Raw genomic sequence first — 24948 nt, 5'->3', positions numbered from 1 at the left:
TGAACAGTTGAAAGTTGGAACGGGTTGAATCAGTTAAAAAATGTAGAAGTTAGAGCAAATGTTGAATCCCCATAGAGAATGAATGGGAAAACAAAAAAAAGCAATTGCGCCAAAATCTTTCTAAATTTGGAACAAAACAAAAAAAACGGCCTCAGGAGGTTCACTTTTGGGGTAAAAATGTTGAAACGGGTTAAATCGGACAAAAAACGAAAAAGTTAGCGCAAATGTAGCTATTTGGGCCATTTAGTGTTGAAATAAGGTCACTTCCGGTTTGATTCGGGTCACTTCCGGTCTAGTTTGGGTCACTTCCGGTTTATTTGGGTCACTTCCGGTTTAAAACAGGTCACTTCCGGTTTAGCTGAGGTCACTTCCGGTTTATTTGGGGTCATTTCCGGTCTAAAAAGGTCACTTCCGGTTCATTTGGGGTCACTTCCGGTTTGATTTGGGGTCACTTCCGGTTTACCTGAGGTCACTTCCGGTCTATTTGGGGTCACTTCCGGTCTATTTGGGGTCACTTCCGGTTTATTTGGGTCACTTCCGGTTTAATTTGGGTCACTTCCGGTTCGTCTGAGGTCACTTCCGGTTTATTAGGGGTCATTTCCGGTCTAAAAAGGTCACTTCTGGTACATTTGGGGTCACTTCCGGTTTGATTTGGGGTCACTTCCGGTTTACCTGAGGCCACTTCCGGTCTATTTGGGGTCACTTTCGGTTTGATTTGGGCCACTTCCGGTTCATTCTGGGTTCATTGGTGGCACTTCAGGGTCATCCAAGATGGCCGCCACACTGGAATTGGGGGTCAAGGGTTGAATTGTGTAAGCATAGTGGAAGTGGGGGTGAATGGGAGTGAATGTGGGAAGAATAAGGTGAATTAAGTGAATAAATTTGGAATGGGTTGAATCGGTTGAAAAATGTAGAAATGAGAAGGGAAAAAGGAATTGGGTGTGAATTTCAAAATAAAAGATGTGAAGTTTTTGGTAAGTGGGAAGTTGTGGAATAGGTAGAAAAATGATGAACAGTTGAAAGTTGGAATGGGTTGAATCGGTTGAAAAATGTAGAAATGAGAAGGGAAAAAGGAATTGGGTGGGAATTTCAAAATAAAAGATGTGAAGTTTTTGGGACGTGGGAAGTTGTGGAATAGGTAGAAAAATGATGAACAGTTGAAAGTTGGAATGGGTTGAATCGGTTGAAAAATGTAGAAATGACAAGGAGAAAAGGAAATATTGGAGAATTGGGTGTGAATTTCAAAATAAAAGATGTGAAGTTTTTGGTAAGTGGGAAGTTGTGGAATAGGTAGAAAAATGATGAACAGTTGAAAGTTGGAATGGGTTGAATCGGTTGAAAAATGTAGAAATGAGAAGGGAAAAGGAATTGGGTGTGAATTTCAAAATAAAAGATGTGAAGCTTTTGGTAAGTGGGAAGTTGTGGAATCAGTAGAAAAATAATGAACAGTTGAAAGTTGGAATGGGTTGAATCGGTTGAAAAATGTAGAAATTAGAGTAGAAAAACGAAATTTTAGAGAATTTTGGTTGAATTTCAAAATAAAAGATGTGAAGTTTTTGGTAAGTGGGACGTTGTGGAATAGGTAGGCAAAAGATGAACAGTTGAAAGTTGGAACGAGTTGAATCGGTTGAAAAATGTAGAAGTTAGAGGTTAAAAACGAAATTCTGTGAAAATTTGTCGGAATTTTTAACGTGAAAACGAGAAATTTTCGAATTTGGGAATTTTGGGAATGTCGAGAATCCTTCCGAATGTGATTAGAATGTGCTGAATGATGTGAATTTCAAATTGGAACGACGTAAATGTGAAATGTCGAATGTGCCATTAAGAATGAATGGGGAAAAATTTGTCGGAATTTTGGGAATTTTGCGGAATCGGAAAATTTTCGGAACGAGAAAAATATAAGCGCTCATGTCGTGAATATTTGGAATACGTGAAAAGTGGAATGGAGTGAATCGGATGAATTATGTGGAAGATGAAACGTGTCAAAAAAGTGTGGAGAATAAAAGAGAATAATAATAATAACTAGAATTTTGCAATTTCTGGAGAAATTGCGTGTGAAGGCGAAATGTATGAATAACTTCTTCGGGGAATGCTGCCGAACGATGTTGAAACGTGTTGAATTACTTGAGAAATGTAGAATATTTGGAGAATTTGTGGTGAATTTCAAAATAAAAGATGTGAAGTTTTTGGTAAGTGGGAAGTTGTGGAATAGGTAGAAAAATGATGAACAGTTGAAAGTTGGAATGGGTTGAATCGGTTGAAAAATGTAGAAATGAGAAGGGAAAAAGGAATTGGGTGTGAATTTCAAAATAAAAGATGTGAAGGTTTTGGGAAGTTGTGGAATAGGTCGAAAAATGATGAACAGTTGAAAGTTGGAATGGGTTGAATCGGTTGAAAAATGTAGAAATGAGAAGGGAAAAGGGAATTGGGTGTGAATTTCAAAATAAAAGATGTGAAGTTTTTGGTAAGTGGGAAGTTGTGGAATAGGTAGAAAAATGATGAACAGTTGAAAGTTGGAATGGGTTGAATCGGTTGAAAAATGTAGAAATGAGAAGGGAAAAGGGAATTGGGTGTGAATTTCAAAATAAAAGATGTGAAGTTTTTGGTAAGTGGGAAGTTGTGGAATCGGTAGAAAAATGATGAACAGTTGAAAGTTGGAATGGGTTGAATCGGTTGAAAAATGTAGAAAGGAGAAGGGAAAAGGGAATTGAGTGTGAATTTCAAAATAAAAGATGTGAAGTTTTTGGTAAGTGGGAAGTTGTGGAATAGGTAGAAAAATGATGAACAGTTGAAAGTTGGAATGGGTTGAATCGGTTGAAAAATGTAGAAATGAGAAGGGAAAAGGGAATTGGGTGTGAATTTCAAAATAAAAGATGTGAAGTTTTTGGTAAGTGGGAAGTTGTGGAATAGGTAGAAAAATGATGAACAGTTGAAAGTTGGAATGGGTTGAATCGGTTGAAAAATGTAGAAATGAGAAGGGAAAAAGGAATTGGGTGTGAATTTCAAAATAAAAGATGTGAAGTATTTGGGAAGTTGTGGAATAGGTAGAAAAATGATGAACAGTTGAAAGTTGGAATGGGTTGAATCGGTTGAAAAATGTAGAAATTAGAGTACAAAAACGGAATTTGAGAGAATTTTGGTTGAATTTCAAAATAAAAGATGTGAAGTTTTTGGTAAGTGGGAAGTTGTGGAATAGGTAGAAAAATGATGAACAGTTGAAAGTTGGAATGGGTTGAATCGGTTGAAAAATGTAGAAATGAGAAGGGAAAAGGAAATTGGGTGTGAATTTCAAAATAAAAGATGTGAAGTTTTTGGTAAGTGGGAAGTTGTGGAATAGGTAGAAAAATGATGAACAGTTGAAAGTTGGAATGGGTTGAATCGGTTGAAAAATGTAGAAATGAGAAGGGAAAAGGAATTGGGTGTGAATTTCAAAATAAAAGACGTGAAGCTTTTGGTAAGTGGGAAGTTGTGGAATCGGTAGAAAAATAATGAACAGTTGAAAGTTGGAATGGGTTGAATCGGTTGAAAAATGTAGAAATGAGAAGGGGAAAGGAAATTGGGTGTGAATTTCAAAATAAAAGATGTGAAGTTTTTGGTAAGTGGGAAGTTGTGGAATAGTTAGAAAAATGATGAACAGTTGAAAGTTGGAATGGGTTGAATCGGTTGAAAAATGTAGAAATGAGAAGGGAAAAGGAATTGGGTGTGAATTTCAAAATAAAAGACGTGAAGCTTTTGGTAAGTGGGAAGTTGTGGAATCGGTAGAAAAATAGTGAACAGTTGAAAGTTGGAATGGGTTGAATCGGTTGAAAAATGTAGAAATGAGAAGGGAAAAGGAAATTGGGTGTGAATTTCAAAATAAAAGATGTGAAGTTTTTGGTAAGTGGGAAGTTGTGGAATAGGTAGAAAAATGATGAACAGTTGAAAGTTGGAATGGGTTGAATCGGTTGAAAAATGTAGAAATGAGAAGGGAAAAGGAATTGGGTGTGAATTTCAAAATAAAAGATGTGAAGCTTTTGGTAAGTGGGAAGTTGTGGAATCAGTAGAAAAATAATGAACAGTTGAAAGTTGGAATGGGTTGAATCGGTTGAAAAATGTAGAAATTAGAGTAGAAAAACGAAATTTTAGAGAATTTTGGTTGAATTTCAAAATAAAAGATGTGAAGTTTTTGGTAAGTGGGACGTTGTGGAATAGGTAGGCAAAAGATGAACAGTTGAAAGTTGGAACGAGTTGAATCGGTTGAAAAATGTAGAAGTTAGAGGTGAAAAACGAAATTTTTTGAAAATTTGTCGGAATTTTTAACGTGAAAACGTGAAATTTTCGAATTTGGGAATTTTGGGAATGTCGAGAATCCTTCCGAATGTGATTAGAATGTGCTGAATGATGTGAATTTCAAATTGGAACGACGTAAATGTGAAATGTCGAATGTGCCATTAAGAATGAATGGGGAAAAATTTGTCGGAATTTTGGGAATTTTGCGGAATCGGAAAATTTTCGGAACGAGAAAAATACAAGCGCTCGTCGCGTGAATATTTGGAATACGTGAAAAGTGGAATGGAGTGAATCGGATGAATTATGTGGAAGATGAAACGTGTCAAAAAAGTGTGGAGAATAAAAGAGAATAATAATAATAATAGAGAATGGTGTAGAATAACATATGTGTGAAGGCCTTCGCCTTCACACAATAATAATAATAATAGAGAATGGTGTAGAATAACATATGTGTGAAGGCCTTCGCCTTCACACAATAATAATAGAGAATGGTGTAGAATAACATATGTGTGAAGGCCTTCGCCTTCACACAATAATAGAGAATGGTGTAGAATAACATATGTGTGAAGGCCTTCGCCTTCACACAATAATAATAATAGAGAATGGTGTAGAATAACATATGTGTGAAGGCCTTCGCCTTCACACAATGAAGGCCTTCGCCTTCACACAATAATAGAGAATGGTGTAGAATAACATATGTGTGAAGGCCTTCGCCTTCACACAATAATAATAGAGAATGGTGTAGAATAACATATGTGTGAAGGCCTTCGCCTTCACACAATAATAATAGAGAATGGTGTAGAATAACATATGTGTGAAGGCCTTCGCCTTCACACAATAATAATAATAGAGAATGGTGTAGAATAACATATGTGTGAAGGCCTTCGCCTTCACACAATAATAATAGAGAATGGTGTAGAATAACATATGTGTGAAGGCCTTCGCCTTCACACAATAATAGAGAATGGTGTAGAATAACATATGTGTGAAGGCCTTCGCCTTCACACAATTATTATGGCCACATCAATGGTGGAAAAACGTTTTGAAATGATTTATCTTGGTCTATTCTTATAGATTGAATGAACCCAGACATGTCTTATTTTACTGTATATGTTCCCTTCCATTGACTGGTGACCAGTCCAGGTTGCAACGCGGTTCTCGCACAAAATCCTTTGGAATTAGGGCTGGGCCGTCTTCCCTCCCTCATGTTAGGTTGTGATTCCATTTGATTTTCATTGAAGTTGCTATTCCATTCAATATTTATTCATCAAGAAGTAAAACTACACAAATATGAGTAAATGTTAACAATTTTATGTAACTTATTTGTACATATTGAGTACAAAGGCAAAGTTAATTATTTAATCTTGGAAATTGTACTAAAAACAATTAACAACTGAACTGCGCATATGAGGCCTCCAGCTCTATATGTCATGTGTACACGTGTTCCTCATAAAATGTCTGGTGAGAGTAATTAATCATTTTTCACCATAGATTGTCATCCTCTTATTTGTCTTCTTTGTTTGCCAGATTATGGAGTTTCCTCAGCATTCCCAGCAGCTGCTGTCAGCTCTGCGCTCCCAGCGGCACCGCGGCTTCCTATGCGACTGCACCGTCCTGGTGGGGTCATCCCGTTTCCTGGCTCATCGAGCTGTTCTGGCCTCTTGCTCGCCTTTCTTCCACATGTTTTACTCGGATTCACTCTGTAACACTGGCGTAAATGCTTCCAGCAGCTCTGTCACACTTGACAGTGACATTGTCACGGCAGCTGCCTTTAGCCTGCTCCTTGACTTCATTTATGAAGGGGTCCTACAACTGGAGAAGTCTCCGCCGCTGGAGGATGTATTGGCAGCGGCGAGCTTCCTTCACATGAACGAGGTGGTGATGGTGTGCAAAAGGAGACTGCAGAGACGAGGGCCTATGGCTGAGGCAGATAGCACTCGCTCTGAGGAGAGCATCGGGGCCGGGAAGGTAACGGAGACAGGGAGGCGGGAGAGGGGAGATGTTGGGCTTGGGCCCGCGGTAACCGTGGCAGCAGATCATTTGAATCTCATTGCCATGACAACAACCCCTTCACCAGTTCCCCTAATGACAGGACGAAGCACGTTGGAGTCTGTCAAGTCAGAGTACAGGATTGATGAGGGTTCATCCGAGGCACATGTTCAGGCTCCCCCGAGTACCGATGTCGCTGACACCACACAGCCTGGCATGGATGGGCCTCATCTGCTACCACAGAGAGAACTGGTACAGGGACCCGCTGCGGTACAGTCTCAGAGGGAGTCGGGAGGTCCAAACAGGTTGAGGTCTTACAGTCAGGGTGAAGGCTCAGCTCTCTGCAGCCCATGCAGCACCTCTGAAACCTACAGGTACAAGTCGCCACTGTAAGCCCTTAGTGTTGCCTGAAATAGCCACCTGCCTAACACTAGGCCTTATTCATGCACTTAATATACATTTTATCAATATAATGCATCAAATACCATAAATGGTCATCATACCACCCAAATTGGGTCCGCAAATAAACATCAAATACTGGTAACAACACATGAATTATGCAGCCTCACTTGGCTTGCTCTGACCGAACCATCAAAAGACACAAAAATACTGACATCATGGGCTTGCTCGGATGCCCTCTGTGGAGAATTTGACATCTGATTGGTTAATAAAAACAGACACACTCCTAATATAGTTTTACAGGGCACCAAATCGAGAATGGAGACTGTTTGGGCTGGAAAAAAACTAAAACAAATCTAACACCAATACATATACTATACCGGAAGAAGTGCAGCTAAGAGTAACACTATGAAACGAAACGTATACACTGATGTGAAGAAATTCATCTAATTTTATGGAACAGATATAGGTTGTAAATTTAGTGCAGTGCTGCTTTAAAGAGTGTTTAAGTCAGAAGGCCACCAGTAGGAGTTTAAACAGAAAACTTTTTTTTTTTCATGAATTCAAATTTCATAATCATCTTTTCTGTTTGTTTCTTGACCACAGCAGCAACCAGCAGCCTTCTTCGTCTTCCCTGGTCTCAGACATCCAGGGTAGCTATCCGACAATGGTTGTTGCTGCCCAGTCAGAATCCAACAAGTCACCAGATCTCCAGCAGGCTGAAGACAAAGATGCTCAAGCAGAACCTTTGGTGTGGGATTGCAGAGGGGCCGCAGGTGGTGAACAACACATGGCCTCACTTGCGCATGCACAAAACGAGTCACTTTTGCGTCCCCAAATTCAAATCCAGAGTGCCATCTCTTTTCAACATGAAGGCCAGAACACTCACCTCTCCATGCCGCCCACTTCTCAAAACATAGCTGCCACTGAGCGGGAGACAGCTGGAAGAGTGCATCCCCCCATAGGGTTAAGGACTGAGCACAATAATGGTGACGAAGCAAAGGTCAAAGTGGAGGCCATTGTCATTTCTGATGAAGAGCAGGAAGAGGACAAAGAGGGCGCGGCAGTGATGCTCAACGAATTTGAAGATGACATCCAGGATGAGGGTTCGTTACTGCCTCTACTGTCCACGACACGGCAACACTCAGACCACGCCACCTATTTAGCAGACTTTAAGGACACCATGGGGGGCATCACGGAGGATGTCCCGACATGCTGTGTCTGTGGCAAAACCTTCTCGTGCACATACACACTAAGGCGCCACGCCATTGTGCACACGAGGGAACGCCCCTACGAGTGCCGCTACTGCTACCGCAGTTACACCCAGTCCGGGGATCTCTATCGACACATACGCAAGGCTCACGACCAAACGATGCCACCCAAACGCAGCAGGACTGATGTGGAGTGCTTGCTAATGCCACAACCGCCCCCACCCCCGCTTAGCTAACAAACACTCACTCGTTCCTTTTGCTTTTGAGTGTCGTAGGGAGCTCCAGCCCACCCCAGCTGACATCGAGTGAGAGGCGGCGCCCCGGCTTGGCTACGCCTCTGCCGACCGCTATACCAGCAGTGGCTTGTCGATCAAACCGACTCCAATATAATGATGAACGATCTTGAAAAATAATCTACTGTTATTGTCATTTTTTTCTTTATGTTCTCACATGTGCACAGGTGTGGAAAAGTGGGTCGACAGTGTATTTTTTAAAAACAAATTGAAATCCTTTGCTAGTATCTTTTTGTAACTGTTTACAGTAGCTGCTTTTGCACCCCCTGTATATATAGTCTAAAGACTGAAACGAGCAATGAATTTTGCATTCAACTACTTGAGATTTTCCACCCTACTACAAATTAGGAATCAAGTTAAATCAACCCCTAAATCCATTTTGTATTTAAGAGCAGTGGTAGACTTTCCAATGGCAAAAAAAGGGCTGCAACAATTCCAGTGCCCCCCCCCCCCCACACACACACACACATCTCATTAAATAATGGCTTTTTTAGCCACACACTTAAAACATCAAAATGGTGAATCGTGGTAGTTCTGTCCCACTTGTACATTTAGATGATGTAATTCATTGTTCTGTTGACCTTTTACTGGATTGGAATGAACAAAGTTCTTAATCTTCTCAATCCTAGGTTTTATGAATGACAAAATAAAAGGAAAAGTTCACACAAAATGATGATCATCGTGGATTTGTATTGCCGATTTGATGTACTGTACTCCATTTGTTTGATTTGAGTGCTTAGTAAATTGGCAAGTGTGTATGGGCCACCAGCAAATATGCAAAAAGTCAAAATATCAACATGGAATCAATGAGACAAAAAAAGTAATTTAAATTATCTCTTGATGTGACTGCCACTGGCCCTAAGTTTGTTGACCCTCTGAAATTTTGGAACTGAATACCATATTACGTGACTGTCTGTGTGAGCCCTTAGAATGACCGCATTTATTTTCCATAGGGTCAAAAATTAAACTACAATTCTGTCGATGGTCACTGCTGAGTCATGGAAAATTGGCACCAAGCTAGCCAACGTGTATTAGAAATGTTCTGATGAAATAGTATAGATATGTTTCAGTGAAGTGATTTGTTATTTATTATTCCAATACAAAATTCATAAAACACAAACTATACATTTACTTTTTGCTCTGTAACAAGCATTACCTCAGTTTTGTGGACTATGGCCAGTAACCAGCAAACCTATTGCTAAACCTCCTGATTGCAGGATTTTTTTTAGTCTTCCACTGCTCCATGAATCTGGAAGGAGACAAGAAATGAACATGGATCATTATCGACAACCTAAATAAAATTCTAACCACATCAAATTCAGTGGAATCAGTCCATCCATTTTCTACGCCGAGTTACCATTTGAGTTGTGGGCAAACTGGAGCGCGTCCCAGCTGACTTTGTGTGACTGGTGGGGTACACTCTTAACAAGTCACCAGTCAAATGTAGGACATATGTACGTATACTGTATATGAACCAATCTTGATATATAACAAATACAATTTTATTTATATAGAGCATTTCACAATTGGTGCAGCTGTAACAAAGCACTTTAATTCCATATAATAAGAAACCACACAAGCTATGGGAGGCTAGAGATGAAATTCAATCCGCAGAACTGTAATGCAGATGTGAAATTCCCACAGTGGAGACCCGTCTGTATCAGGTGGGTTTACTATTTTGTATTGCATTACAAGTGCTTCTTCAAAGTCCACCGTAATTATAATTAATATCCTCACCGCTTGAGCAAGCTCAGGCCAGTCCATCGCCATCACCACTGCGTCATCTGAGTTAGGAGGGTTCTCGAGATTCCAGTAGGTCAGCTTGTCAAACATACAAGACACCTTCAGGGTCCGGTCCTAAATATGCATAAACAGGAAAGAGAGAAGCACTGTCATTCTACATTATCTTTACATGGATACAACAGTGAGATTGGTTATGTCGACCTCCTGATCCGTGTCAGGCATGTTGATCTCCTTCAGCACCAGGCCAGTGTAGCCTTCTGGGCAGGTGAGCTCCTGCCCCTTGAGACCTCGACCTCGGAATGAAACGGTCTTCTCTATTAAACGGAATGTGTGCAAGGTCAGGTGACATGAAAAATAAATACACATCACAAGGCATCTCTTATATTTACTTTACCTTGATTGTTCTTTATGGCAGCATTGAAGTACTGTGAAATCTGTGCAGGTCCATTGTGTTCAATCTCACAGGGGATCAGGTGGAGCTGTTCTCGAGGTGCCTGGTCCGCAGATGATGCATCAACATGGGTCACACTCGTGTAACAGGACATCCTGCAACCAGGTAACAAACACTTGAAATGTATTGGCCAAACCTGTTTAGAATATTATCCTTCTCCTTGTTAGAGAAGAACAAGTTGTCCAAAAAGACTGGAATATTGCCCAGTTGGACATTCAAAAGATTAGAAAATGTCCAATTAAATGTCCCTGTAAAGGTTTTAGGATCTTTGAAAAGCACTACGTTCCGACGAAACATTGGTCCTTAATGGCTGGCATGTTTATCAAATACAATGGTGTCGGTTTACCGAAATTCTCTAACTTTACCTTGTTCGTGTTGATTTGAAATGTACGCGGGTCATTTCCGGGTGAATTCAAATTCGGGCTCTGATTGGACCAGGAGCTCTTCTTCTACACTCAAAGAGAGTTTAGCGGCACAATTCGGTTGAGTGTTGTAATGTCTCCCCCTCTTGGTGAGTAATCAAGTTACTGTATCTCACGGTAGCTATTTTTGCGTCTGTTTTACGAGATCTAATTTCATGAGCATTTATTTGTAAAATTGGTAGGAAGTAAATAATTTTCTTTGTAAAATGTAAAGGCAAAATTTAATATGTAGAACAGTCCAAAGTGTTTGCGGCAGTTCGCCTAATTAGCTAGCGATGGAAAGCGACCGGAAAACTACCTGGTAACACGATTTACCAATTGGAATCAAGGCAGAATCACCAAGGACCAATCACATCCTCTGTCGATGAGGTTCGGGTCAATCCTGGTTCTAGGAGTTTAATCGCGCTCTTGTTGTCGCTAACTCAAGGCGGACGTAATCTCTGTAAGTATACATTTTAAGTACGTATTAAGTACTGATATAATATATCTTTTTCTTATTAATTGGTTAGAAATTGGTTAACTAATACTTATGAGTAGTACTGGCGTCATGGCTACTGGCTAGTGAGCTAATGGGGCTATAGTGCCCAAAGTATGGTTGGACAATTTGTCCTACATTTTCTGTTTTCGGTTCACATTTTGTTCATGCTTTACTTTTTTTACTGAACATCCGTTTTAATGGATCTGAATTCTAAAGTATTTGTTTGTAAATTGGGCACCTGTGCTATATATTAAAAAAAAAAAAAAGTCAACAACATCAACATAATCTGTTTCAAAAGAATTATATCAACTAGTGTAAAGTTATATAAAGAGTTTTGTGATCACTTTTCACAAGTAAATTGGCTGCGATTGTCTAATTTGTGGTGGATGACTGAGATGAAAACTGCCAGGTAACAGGATTTAATCAAGGCAAATTCACCAAAGACCAATCACAGCCTCTGCCAATTGGTCTGGCCAATCCGGGTGCTCGTGGTTTAAAGTAGTCTGCACGGTCGGTCCTGATGTTGCTAGGCAAAGGTAAACGTAAACGCTTCCATTTTAGATTCAAGTACTTGTATGAATAATTCCCATGCTTTTCACTGGTTAGTAAGTTGGTTAGGTAATAGTTAAGTGCAATGTTGTGGCTAGTGAGCTAATATCCCCTTGCAGCTGAAGCACCCAAAGAATGTTTCCCTAATGAACTGACTTCTAGCAAAACCAAACAATTTCTTGCCATTCATTTAAAATGTCTCCAGTTTTAGTGAAATGCTTAGCTGTACTGGTGCTTGCAATTTATAAACAATAATAAATGAAGTAGCATAAAGTGAATTTATTTCACAAAATGAATACCGTGCATCCCGCTACCATGGTCAAGCTCATTTTTGGTTTTCTCTTTGTGCTTAGTGTTTGTATTGATCAGCAAAACTGTCCAAAATTATCACAAATGGAAACTTCAGATTATTTGTCAAGCACATCAAGTACCAGTAGGTAAGAGTGACAATTGGAGGTACAATCCAAAAATATTATCTCTTGTAACTGTAGACTTAATCTATTTCCTTACATTTTAATACATTGTGATTTTTTATTTATCTGTTTAGCTTAGATGATTTGTCTGATTCAGATGATGACTTTGAGCTCCCAGTGAAAATCACCAAGCGCAAAATACAGGCAGAGGCAAGCTCACTGGTAAGTGAATGAATTCAAATCCTTGGTTCTCAACAATTAGCAAGACTAGAATAAAAATCATGACGTTAAATATCTGTGTCAGGTGTCATCATGCGATAGGTAATATTCATTCAACCGTCATCTTCGCATCACTTGATTTTCTTTCTCTCTTTCATCCCAAGCCACCCAAGAAGCCAAGGCACAATGATGCTTTGAGAAAATTACCCAGACTGAGTAGTAGCCCAAACGTCTCTTCAGCAGAAACTTCTCAGGGGCGGCAGTCTTTCCAAGACACACCCAGGCCTGACAAAAGTGAACTGGACAGCGATGACCCGACTATCAATGCAAAAAATATCTACGATGCTGTCAGCAGTGGAAAGAGTGACCTAATGGTGAACAAATCTTCCATTTAACCGTTGTTGTCATCTGCTAAGGCTCTATGATATGAGAAATGTTTTACTGTAAACCTGGATGAAAATTAGAATTAAAAAAAATATATATTAGAACACCGACTTCTCGAAAACGACACTCAACAATGATCATGCCCACGATCACACACTAAAAAACTGTAACTTAACTTGCGAGTGTGTTCATTCGTTTACCATTTTGGTAACCCATCTCAAATCATCTTCCCCATCGAAATCATGGGAAATGCCATTAATCTAGTTCAGCATCCCAAAAAACATATGTATTTTAATAAGAAAACTAATACCCTGTAGTCTTGCACTTTATGAAACATATACTACGTAGTAACAACATAATGGAACAGAGTGTAAATAAATAAACACTCGTGAGGCATGATTTCCTACCTGTGAAGTAAAAATGTCTTGTAAATTTAACACACCTCAAAGAAGAATGTATTGTTTGAAATTTGGAGTACCGCTGCATTGTAACCATTATCCAAAATCAAATTTGGCTGCCACTTTTCTGTCCATCTCTAGACGGTGGTTGACGAATGGCTGGACTACTACAAGCAGACGCACAAGCAGGGACTCCTGGTGCTCATCAACTTCATCGTTCAGTGCTGTGGATGCCAAGGTCGGGATCTTGGAAGTGGGCCGCCATGGGTCAACTGATAGCAAAGATAATGTTAACCTTTCATTAGATAGGGGCCTTTTTTTCCAGAGTGGCAAAGAAATCCAGCATTGTACATAATAAATTCAATAAAACTTGAAAAGAGTCAAAGGCTATTTTACACAGAGTGCCTTATCAGTATTAAAACAGGTATTTTTTCACTAAGGGCAAGGCTGACTCTGCTATTTATTCCATCTGCCCAGGAGTGGTTAGCAGAGAGATGCTTGATTCCATGCAAAATGCAGAAATCATCGCCACGCTAACCAGACAGTTTGATAGGGTAAGGGGATCAGAAACATTTTAGGCAAGTTTTTTTGAGTAGGTATTGTACAGATATGTCTTTGCTATTCTTCCAGAGTTTAGCGAGCTACCCTTTGTCTGGAGCGGGTTCCTCGTCGAAGCGATTCCGAGCGGGCCTTTGCAAGTTTGCCAGCATTCTGGTGCGCTTATGTCAAAACAGTCTAATTTATGATGAATACCTCTTCGCCTCCTTGCTGTCTCTCCTCATCGGGTTGTCTGACTGCCAAGTCAGAGCATTCAGACACACCAGCACCCTAATAGGTGAGCATGTGGCATCAGAGCCCCTGGAACGACTGAAACAAAAGATACAGCATTTATCAACTTGTACCTTTTATGCAATAAGCACAAAATGTTGCTTGGATTTTCACAATAGACAATCGTTTCCACAAGTGTATTCATCCTATTATTATGGCCATGTAAGCTCATTGAACTAAACTCACATTTGTTAACTAAAGATGTGTCTTTGTTTCTTGTTAGCCATGAAACTGATGTCAGGAATAGTGGAGGTGGTTGTGGCAGTTTCCAATCAGATGCAAACCATCCAGCGCTACTACAATGTGGAGATGGGCAAGGACATGGAAGATCAAAGCTCTCAGCGACTGGAAGAGCTTCAGGCTTCCATTACAGAGGTCACACACTTGCACACACACACACCACATTGTACCTATAGACTTAACGGCCTGATTTACTAAAGGTTTGCTGAGAAAAAGCTTGAAGGCTGGAAGGTCATCTACTAACCGCCGATTTTGCCAATTTTTCTCTTTTCGTGATGTTAATCAAATACAAAGTATTGTAAAAGAGTCAAATTATCTGCCCGTAATTCATATCTTAATTCTTGGAAGTGCTAATGGACAAATATCTGTATTTAATTTTGGCAAATATCAGAGGAACTAAAAAATAATCCATAATGGTCAAGTGCAAAACTCTTTAAATCTGGCTGTCTCGTCCACTCGCATACCCTTTTCCAACAGCCAGTCAATCCATTATTGTGGGTGAAGTCTCAACGTTGCGCCATCTATTTTGAATTTTTGTAAAAGATTGGACATCGCAGTAGTGCTGCTATTTGAGATTTTGGTAAATCGGGCCAATAACAGTGCTTAAATCCGACTCAGGTTGACCACATCCTCATGAGTCCTGTTTACACTGCTGTGTGATTGCACCATATTGTAGCTGCTGAGAAAGAAGGAGGAGCTCTCGTCCTTGATGACCGCCACCTTCCGGGGCATTTTTGTGCACCGCTACCGTGACCGTGTGGATCAGATCAGAGCAGCTTGCATGGAGGAGCTGGGCGTGTGGATTAAAAAGAACCCTGAGAACTTCCTTAATGATGGATGTCTCAAATACCTGGGCTGGATGCTGAATGACAAGGTGTACCACTAAGCCTTATAGTCACTTTTACTTTCGTTTTAGACAAGGTTTCGCCATGGTCATCTGTTTCTTAGGGATAAAGGTTTTACTAATTTTATGTACCAGAATGAATTTTAAATGTTTAAATAGATACTCAAGGCAAACTTGCTCTTTGCAATCATATGTTGAATGTGCACCCACTAGTCAAAACACAGGATTCTATTCATGTTTTTGGTAGAAGAGTTAAGAGGATTAATCCATCTGGTTTCATCAATTTGTTTCATCGATTGAAACATTGATGTCCATGTGCCTTTGGCTCGCATTGCGAATGTCACATGACCAAACTCATAAAGAAGGTGAGCCATGGAGTTTCTAATGTGAGTTGACAGTGGAGGACAATATTGGACAAAATGACTGCTTATGAAAATGGATGGATTAATCTGTTTATTTCTTATTCCACCATTTCAACATTGATCAGAATACCATGGTTATGTTAATGGGGGCAAGTGGACTTGAATATTGCACAGACCTGAAGACTGTTAGCAAATTGAAACATTTTGTGTCAGACAGGTGCTTTTAGTGATTGCATACTGATCAGGGAGTTTGTAAGAGCTCGGCACATGTGGTTTCTGTTCTGTTAGCCCAGCTAAAACCATCGAGTCTGGACTTCTTGAATAACATCTGTGTTAACTGTTTTGCCAAAGACTGGGAAAACAATGTCAATCCACTGAGAATGGGTTAACACATTTGCATGAGGTGTCTTCTGCTCTGCTGAGATGGTGACGATGAAGACGGAGAGGTTCCCAGTTTTTTTTAAACGGGTCAAAGCAATCAATAAAAACTGTAACTAGCACCAACCTGGTGATAGGTTTTCAGAGTTTCTTCAAGCAAAGCCTACACTACAACGTTATACTCTCCTTCTTGTTGTCCTGCAGCAAAGCGTGGTGCGTCTGCAGTGTGTGCGAAGCCTGCAGAATCTTTATACGGAGAAGAAGTTTATTGTCCACATGGAGCTTTTCACCAATAGATTTAAAGTGAGACTTCCCTCTGGACTAGCTGTTTGCTTGGCATTTTTTACATTTTTTATTTAAGCTTTCTTTTATTAATACTGAATGCCTTTTTAAAAACCATATGTCTTGTAATCTCTCCTCCTGCCTGGCTTCAAATCAAAAATGTGTTTTATGTAGTAAATGTAGTATGTGTTTCTGTCTGTGTTCAGAAGAGAATGCTCAACATGGTGATGGACAAGCAATATGAGATTGCTGTGGAAGTGATCAAGCTGTTACTGCAAATCCAACAGTAAGTGGCTTATATCTGTAATTTGACAAAAGATTGAAATTACGCATTGTGTGTGATCTGAAAACAAAAGTCCAATCTATTGCGAATCTGTTTGTGTGTGGTACGTCTGACAGAACTCTAACTTCAACTGAACTTGATTTGTGTGCAGGAGCACGGTTAAAGTCCTGCAGGAGGAGGAGTGTGCTCATATCTATACCCTAGTTTATGCCGCACAACACAGTTTGGCGTCCGCAGCTGGCCTGTTCCTCTATCTGAAGTACTTTCGCCCTCCTCAATTACTTGTTTTCTCAGTACGGTGCTAAAGCCACATCTGCATAGCATCTGTTTTAGCAATGTTATAACAGCCACTAGAATATCACTAAATAATCACATCTGCATGAACCAAAAGATTTGAGTTGTGTTCCCTTTCCACGTCAAATTCCTGTGAGAGCAGGTGAGCATTATGTGACTTGACCTTGAGTGGAAAATGTGATTTTGTCCCTAAAAGTGGTTCGTGTTGTGTGTTTCTCGTAGGCTGAAAAGTGTGATTGACAGTGAGAACGAGCAAGGCATCAATTATGCCTTCTTCCAAGTCCTCATCAACTTCTACGTCCAGTGTAAGGTAGATACTTTTTGTTTCTATCTCTTTTTAGCCACCAGCCTCCTGAAACTTGTCAAGAAAACTGAATGAAAGATCAAAACGTTTCCTTGAGCGACTCGTATTTTCCACCTGTGGACAGTTCCACGAGCATGCAATTTACCTGGTTGACAGCCTGTGGGATGTTGCTGCTGTGGAGTTAAAAGACTGGGAGGGCATGACAACTCTTTTGCTACGGGAAGATGGTGAGGATTCAAAATCACTCACAAACATACCAAATGTGTCCTCCAGTATGCTTTTACAGCTATCATTTCAGTGTACATTAAGAAAAAAAGTGTTGTTGTTTTTTTGGTCAGGTTTGACAAACGTGGAGGAGGACACACTCATCGAATTGATGGTATGTGCGATTCGACGGGCAATGGAGGCAACCCCACCGGTTGGGAGAATCTGGGTCAAGAAGGTGGGGACGTATACTGTAAACATATATTTACACTACCATTCCAAAGTTTGGCGTCACTTAGAAATGTACATATTTTTAAAATTAAAAAAGAAAAGAAATTCAATGAATATAACATTAAACTAATCAGGAATACACTCTATACATTGTTAATGTGGAAAATGACTGTTTCTAATGCAATAGTATCTACATTGGTGTATAAAGGCCCATTTCCAGCAACCAGCCCTCCAGTGTTCTAATGGTCCATTGTGTTTGCTAATTGTGTTAGAAGGTTAATGGATGATGGATGATTTGAAAAGCCTTGAAAAAGCCTTGTGCAATCATGTTAGTTTTCATAGAAGCCACTAAATTGTCTGGGTGACCTAAAACCTTTGAACGGTAGTGTAGTTTTATGTACTTTATACATGAGGCTTTCTTTTGGCAGCTATATGTCATGGCAAGTAGAAGACTACACATACGGTACGCTGTAAGGCCAAAAGTATTCAAACTATTACATCCACAAGAAGTCATAGTGGTAGAAAATATTTCAGTAGAATCATCCCTCTTTTGGGGGAAGAGAGTAGTATTCAAGTTTCTGTTTTAGTAGTGCCTGGCTTCATATTATGGGAACAGAAAATATCCTTTCACAGCCATTGTCTTCAAATTTGGAATCATACAATTGCCAAAAAAAAAAAGTTTTGCGAATCTCAAACCTATGCACGGAGTACCACTGGAAATCATCCTCTTCCATTTGTCCATGTCTTCTGCATTTTCTGCTCTAATTTTTTAAGTCTTTCCTCTCACCACGTTGATTTTTACATCCAACTAATTATAAGGCATATAGTAGTACCAAGATTTTTGTCAAAATTGATCTGTGTTCATATGTTCCCACAAAGGGCCTGAGTGCAAAGCAAATGAAGACCCGGGAACAGGACAGGCAGCGTATCACGACCCATTTCATCCCTCTACTGTCACAGCTGCTAGCCAAGGTAACAGTTGTGGTTTCTTAATTGAGTCCAGCACAAATGTTTTGGCGATCCAAACTCATTTATTGTAGTGTTCATGGTTGAACCTTTACTGTATATGCATGTTTCCTTCCCCTGCGCAGTATTCGGCAGACCCAGGGAAAGTAAAACTCCTCCTGCAAGTGCCGCTCTACTTCAACCTGGATATGTCCAGCAGTGCGCAGTGGATGGAGAAGGTAGGTTCTTCCTAGCATTTAATTTGATTTTAATTTGATTTTAAATTAATTTGGATTCATGACAGTTTATCTTGACCTGTTTTGTTATGTCACTGTGAATTGTTGCACCTTGTTTAGCCTACTCTTAAATGACATTTGTCTAGTAAAGTAGTCTTTTTCTTTTTTTATTTTATTTTTTTACATTGGACCTGCCATCTGTTTTTCCTTTTTTCTCTGGGTTTTCTCATGCTCATCTGTTGATTGTCACCAGCATCTGGACCAGATCCTGACTCAGATATGCCTGATCGTAGAGAAGCACACGGAGAACGCTGTGCTAGAGGCGTGCAGCAAACTGATCAACACGCTCTGCTCCGACAGTCACACCTTCTCCTCCCGTGCACACCTGGCGTTTAGTCAGTTGTTTGACAACCTGACTGAGCACTTCAACACCTATTTCAGTGACCAGATGCAGGTTGGGCAGACTAAACATTCATCTGGTTTGTGAAAAAATGTTACTCTGAACCACTCCTACTAAGACTGAGAGAAAAAGTTAAATATTGTCTTTAGTGAAGATACAATGCAACACCACATGCCTGGAGTAAGGTCAACGTAGAGTACTTGAGCATAATTGTCTGATGAAATTTGCAGCACACTTGTCTCTTAACTTCTCTGGGTCTCTCGTGTATATGTTTTTTACCCAGGCCCCAACTGATGATGTTTTCAGTGCAGCAATGGTCTTGAAAAGGATGGCGGCCTTGGTCAGGTGTGTAACACACTACATTATTTGTTTACAATACCTAGCAATTGTCAAACAATGTGGGAGAGTGGGTGGGTTAAAATATAATCCTGCACAATTCTATTTTTAGTGCCAGAAACTTATCAACTGAAAGACTATTTGATTCCTGCACGGACCTACTTAAAAGTCGGATGGAATCCAGACACTTCGACAAGGAAGTCTGTGACGAGCTCTACTCCTGGTGTTATTTAATAATGAGAACCAATATATATCAAAAGTGTCAATTTGCTTTCTTTTAGCTCATGGTGGCAGCTTTGAGGTGCTCAGCCTTTCACCTGATGTGGGCCAAAGTAAATCTGCCCTCTCTTCCAACCAAGGTACTTGACGGACAAGGAAGCATTTTTTTTTTTTAAATATTCTTACATATGGTTTGTCTTCACGGATACTTCTTGTCATCGGTCCCAGGAGGAAGTGAAACGCCTAAAGAAAGAGGTGGCCTTCTTCTGCCAAATCTGCCAAGAATGCTTGTCTATTGCCCAAACTGAGATTAGGGATCAGGTCTGAGCATCAGCGCAATAAATATTATCACATTGCATCACACTGTGTACAAGATACATTCTTCAAATCATGGATTGTCTCCCGTAACAGGCATTTGAGTTGCTGTGTGACCTCCTGTTGCTTTACCGTGCCAATACTGTCCGCTCTGAACCCGGCCTGCAAAATGTGTACTACGTGCCATCTCACTTCCTGACTGCAGAGATGGCAGTTTTCCTTCTGGACTACATCTTTATGGACGAAACGGAGGAGGAAGGTAGTTCAGACTTGTATGATGCCCAAAATCTGTCAAACTCTCAGCAATCGTTGTCTTATTGAGCCAGCCTAACATTTGCTTCAGAAATAAGAACATTTCCTGGATTTTGTTTTCAATTTGTGGAAACTAAGAAGAACGCTTACTTTTTATGATTCGTTGTATGAAGAGGTGCAACATGAAATACCTTCAAGGTATTACTCAATTTCTCCAGGAAACATCCTTGGTCATATGTTACAGAACCATCTGCGATTAGTGAATCTGCAATATAGACAGATCATGCAAAAAAATTACATTTCTGCCTCCAAACATGTTTTCAACACATTTAAAGGCATTTAAACACACTTTTTAAACAAATTGTGAATGTTACTGAGCACAAAATAATTGCAAGCTGTGGGCCCCTGGTAGCTGAGACTGTTCTAGTGAACACTAGCAGAGATGTATTGTCTTCTATTTTATTCTTGGGCATGTCTGAACCTCTTTCTTAATTTCACACGTAATCAACTGTGACTTGCCATCTTCAGCTGATGAGGAGGCAATCAAACATCTTCAGAAGAAGCGCAGGCTGCTTGCTGGCTACTGTAAGTTGTTCATTTTCGGCGTGATGGACCTCAGTGCTGCCACCAATGTCTACAAGTACTACGACAAGGTAGACCCTAAAAGAACATCCTTCACTGCCTGTGTGTGTGTTGAATATACAGAGTTGTTCAAGGCTGATAGAATACGATGTGAGTCGGGGGTTCTCCGAAAAGAAGCGACACAGAAACTACCAAGGATGCTTCGTAGGATTAGGTTTTTGCTTGAGTAAATTTCTGTCTCGATGAATCATCTTGTATAGTTTTTATGATGGCTATGCATTCTTCCAGAACAATATTGGCATTGTTATGAATCTACACTTTAATGTTATAAAGCATATATTAATCAATTGACACCTCACAACTTGACGAAAATCTGATGAAAAAAAAGACTGTTGCAGCAGTAGCTTTACTAGACCCATTCTTTTTTGATAAGCTTATCCTCATTATCCCAGGGGAGAACGAAAAGACATTTGCTGGTGGCAAATGTTAACACCTTGGAGGAGATCTGCACTCCACTGACGGCTCTTCTTTTTGTCTCGTAGGTAATTTGTAATGAAACTGTCAAAGCTGACGTGTTTTTGTTTTTTCTCGCAGAACTATAAGGACTTTGGTGACATCATCAAAGAAACCATAACAAAAACGAAGCTCATCAATCCTGTACTGAGTGCCAGGAGTCTCTGCCTTACTGTGCAGCAGGTATGCCATGCATGTCTGCTCATACAGCAGTTTCTCCTGGGATAGAAATAAAGACACACAAGGTGCACCAATTAAATGATAAAAGCAACTTTGAATGGTTAAAAGATAGGGCTGGCTGGACTACATTCTATTCAAATCGACATCGCATTTTTATTTCAGTCGGTCAGGAGTAAAAAAAAAAAAATCATTTGACCACATCTACAATCTACCCACTTGACCACATTTACCTCCGCAAACATCACAATGTGAATAATGTCTCCTCTGCGCATGCGGGCCACTGTGGTTGCATATGTTCACAAACCAGATGGACTGGGGTTGCAGTCAATATGGAATGTAAACGCATGCACAAAAAATTCCGATTTCACCCAGAAATCCAAATTGAGCATTGTCAACATAGCCCAAGTTGTATTCTGATTTGTGATTATGTCACACTTGTTTGGAGGATTTATGTGAAGATGTCGTGGTGATAAGAGTTAATGTGGTTAGTAAATTGTTAACAATTTAATGTTGATAAACTGTATTTCAATTCATTATTCTTTTTATCCCAGCATAAGACTACCCTATGAGACCAAAAATGTATGTATAATAATTCTGATATTGGTATACAGATTAATTTGGTGCTTGTTTGTTTAAAATGAAAATATGCAGGATAAGGACCTTGAAAAAATATTTACAATATTGAGGGAGGGGAGAACAAAATTGCAATTACATTGTTTTTAAAAAATCATTTCGCCCATCCATCCATCCATCCATCCATTTTCTGAACCGCTTAATCCCCACGGGGGTCGCAGGAGTGCTGGAGCCTATCCCAGCCGTCATCGCGCAGTAGGCGGGGGACACCCTGAATCGGTTGCCAGCCAATCGCAGGGCACACAGAGACAAACAACCATTTGCACTCGCACTCACACCTAGGGACAATTTGGAGTCTTCAATTGGCCTACCAAGCATGTTTTTGGGATGTGGGAGGGAACCGGAGTGCCCGGAGAAAACCCACGCGGGCTCGGGGAGAACATGCAAACTCCACACAGGGAGGGCCGGAGGTGGAATCGAACCCGCATATTGCTGTCATACTACCCTCTGAAAAATTGCTGGCCTTTTACCGGCAATGTGAAGGGAGCTACTGACCATAAAGTCAATGAGTCTAAATCATATACGACAACACTGTAGCGTCAGAGATTTGATTACTTCACTGGTTCTTCTATATCAAACAATTTGTTTTAGGTTTATTTACCTGACGTGTTTCGGCGGGTTCTTCCGCATTCATCAGAGTGTTTGATCAATCCTTTGATGATTGGCTATAAATGTTGATCCAGGTGTTCACAGAGATGCTGGTAGAGGGGGTCAATAAAAGGAATATTGACGAGATCAAAGATTTGGCCAAGAAGCTCGCCATGACCTTTGGCAATAACCTTCCACATGTTCGCAAACCACTGGTAGCGCTGCACATGTGAGTACCAAACACACTCAAAAAACAACAAGCAGCACTGTCAGGCATGTACTGTTATCCAACCTATAGTTATGGGTTAAATTCCTGTGGTCGGTGGTGTTTGTTGTTTCCCCATCAGGGACGGCATACGTTTTGCTTTCCGGGCATGTCAGGAAGAGGAAGAGCAGCACCCTAATGTGGCCTTCTTGGAGCTGCTTAGCGAGTTCAGTTTTAAGCTGCTGCAACAAGACAAGGACCTGCTGTGAGCTCTCATCCGATTGTATTTCAATGTTTTAGAAGGGAAAATGATATATGAAGGAATTCTACTGTAAAGTACAAATATTGAATTTAGTCTTTTGATATTAGAAGGAGTGGAGCGCTTTACAAGCCCTAGGCTTCGTCTCCCTCCTTGCACAGTTATTGATATAATAATATGTGCTAAACAATAAACTACCGTAACTACCGATATATTGAAAATTCGAATAATTTGATAACATACTTTGCAATCTGCCACAACTCACGCTTAGTCCGCAGACTGGCTAACCAGAGTTAACAACAGTCATCGCCATTTGCACACACGACATGCGCATCACTCACCAGGGCAGGACATATCTATATGTATGAACACTACCAATCAAAAGTGACCCCAAACTAACGGTTGACATAATCGGCAGACTGTTCCATTTGAAAAATATTTTGTAGCTGCTGACCTTGTTCTGTGTTCTCTTCAGGATGGATATCCTGAAAAGCCAGTGTCCCACTGCTGCCCTCTCCTGGCACTCAGTCAATGTTTATCAGCGCTCCTTGAAAGGCACCCAAGCCAAGTTGGGGGAGAGAGTTGAAACCATCCCTTCACCAACCATGCCTGTCACCAAACACCAGAAGATCAATACTGGAGATAAGAAAATAATCAAACGGCAGAAGATCGATACTGGAGGTAAGAAAACAATCAGACTGATACAGGTTATTTGTACGTTTCATTTAAAAACTGCTTTTGGAATTTCTTTGAAAACTTATACAAAAACAATTTGGATTAATTTGCAAATGTACAACAAAAGCTTGAAAATGCATCATGGAAAAGGCTTGAAAAGACTAATGATCAAAGATACACTGGTCGATCAGGCTTTGACTTGTGCTTCATTCAGGTTTAATGGCCAACTCCAACTCGACTTTGGATTGCAGCAGTATCCACTCCAGTGAGCTGCCCAGCCCGATTCTCACCTCCACTGCCCTGAAGCAGCCCCACACTAAATTTGGGTCCAGGGGAAGCATCTATGAAAGTGATGTTGGCAGAGATTTAACTGAACCAGAATCTGACAATGAATTCAACTTGGAGTATGTTTTCTAATCTCACAACTGTTTCTGAAGTAACCTCATAATACGGATGTACCCGGGCATGCGTCTAAATACGGTCTATCCATATCAAAAACAAAAATACATTTTTACATTATCAAAACCACCACTGAGTAGCAGGCAACACTACTAGCTGTTTTTTTATAAACTTGAAAAGGAGAATTCCTTTAAAACATGACTAAAGCTCAACCGTACTATGAGCACTAATGGGTTAGTTGTAATTTTATATAGCAGTTCTTATGAGATTTTACTTAGAATAGCATTGTGGTCTCGGTTAGTCTGTCAGGCTGCTTATGGCCGAGTTATGACTCCCCACCTCTGATGTTAATAGTGGAGTAAAGTTAGTTGACAAAATACTATATTGGGGAAAACAGAAATGCCCCATTTAAACATCCATCTGCATCACATGTTTCAGATCACAGAGGCCAGAAATGCTGTCCACCGAGAGATTGAGATCCACCGCAATTCAGAGCGGACTAAATACCCAGCTCAACTTGTAAGAACATTTTAGAAAACACAAATAGTGTGTCATGCCAGAATTAAGATATTTGCCTGTATTCTTGTGTCCACAGACTTTTGCTGAATGATGACTTCTCAGAGCAAGAGGAAGAAGCTGAGTCTGACAAATAGGAAAGAGATTCTTCATATACTGCATAGTGGATGAAGAAACACAGGACTGCTTTGATAACAAATCTATTTTGTACGTCTTAGTTAAAAGAC

General features: G+C 40.2%; 3 protein-coding genes across 5 annotated transcripts in view; 2 read left to right on the top strand and 1 right to left on the bottom strand.

Moving 5' to 3' along the window:
* Positions 1-8831, top strand: part of zbtb3 (zinc finger and BTB domain containing 3) — a 63703-nt gene extending 54872 nt beyond the window's left edge. For 2 of the 3 annotated variants that reach the window (XM_061279735.1, XM_061279729.1), the window contains exons 2-3: positions 5797-6632; positions 7264-8831. In XM_061279735.1, the coding sequence (XP_061135719.1) occupies positions 5800-6632; positions 7264-8104 (1674 nt within the window). In that variant the 5' untranslated portion in view covers positions 5797-5799 and the 3' untranslated portion in view covers positions 8105-8831. The remainder of the gene's footprint in view (positions 1-5796; positions 6633-7263) is intronic. The other variant, XM_061279744.1, reaches the window with a different exon arrangement.
* Positions 8832-9225: 394 nt separating this feature from the next.
* rnaseh2c (ribonuclease H2, subunit C) lies at positions 9226-10803 on the bottom strand. The gene is made up of 5 exons (XM_061279757.1): positions 10721-10803; positions 10299-10450; positions 10106-10218; positions 9899-10018; positions 9226-9410 (listed from the first exon to the last, which is right to left on the bottom strand). The coding sequence occupies exons 1-5, from the start codon at positions 10753-10755 to the stop codon at positions 9387-9389; spliced, it is 444 nt and encodes a 147-aa protein (XP_061135741.1). The 5' UTR covers positions 10756-10803; the 3' UTR covers positions 9226-9386.
* A 521-nt stretch (positions 10804-11324) lies between these two features.
* LOC133147027 (cohesin subunit SA-1) lies at positions 11325-24885 on the top strand. The gene is given in 30 exon segments (XM_061271316.1): positions 11325-11338; positions 12352-12439; positions 12601-12810; positions 13360-13456; positions 13696-13772; positions 13849-14053; positions 14270-14421; positions 14963-15160; positions 16075-16173; positions 16359-16438; positions 16587-16694; positions 16952-17039; positions 17158-17260; positions 17372-17475; positions 18348-18440; positions 18560-18652; positions 18903-19103; positions 19333-19394; positions 19498-19585; positions 19667-19744; positions 19833-19925; positions 20016-20181; positions 20700-20824; positions 21348-21449; positions 22763-22896; positions 23015-23137; positions 23607-23812; positions 24021-24210; positions 24644-24724; positions 24801-24885. Coding segments are annotated over 30 exon segments (3543 nt in total).
* Positions 24886-24948: the final 63 nt, after the last annotated feature.

The sequence above is a fragment of the Syngnathus typhle genome, linkage group LG1, assembly GCF_033458585.1.
Source record: "Syngnathus typhle isolate RoL2023-S1 ecotype Sweden linkage group LG1, RoL_Styp_1.0, whole genome shotgun sequence".
NCBI lineage: Eukaryota > Metazoa > Chordata > Actinopteri > Syngnathiformes > Syngnathidae > Syngnathus > Syngnathus typhle.
The sequence above is the reverse complement of the archived record's forward strand: the minus strand, read 5'-3'. Positions and strand labels throughout refer to the sequence as shown.

Excerpts from the sequence above, each read along its gene's own strand:
- rnaseh2c (XM_061279757.1), bottom strand. The coding sequence starts at position 10,755 with ATGACCCGCGTACATTTCAAATCAACACGAACAAG. Across the intron at positions 10,219-10,298 it reads TGCCATAAAGAACAATCAAG|AGAAGACCGTTTCATTCCGA; the intron begins GTAAAGTAAATA and ends TCCGTTTAATAG. Across the intron at positions 10,019-10,105 it reads TGCCTGACACGGATCAGGAG|GACCGGACCCTGAAGGTGTC; the intron begins GTCGACATAACC and ends ATGCATATTTAG.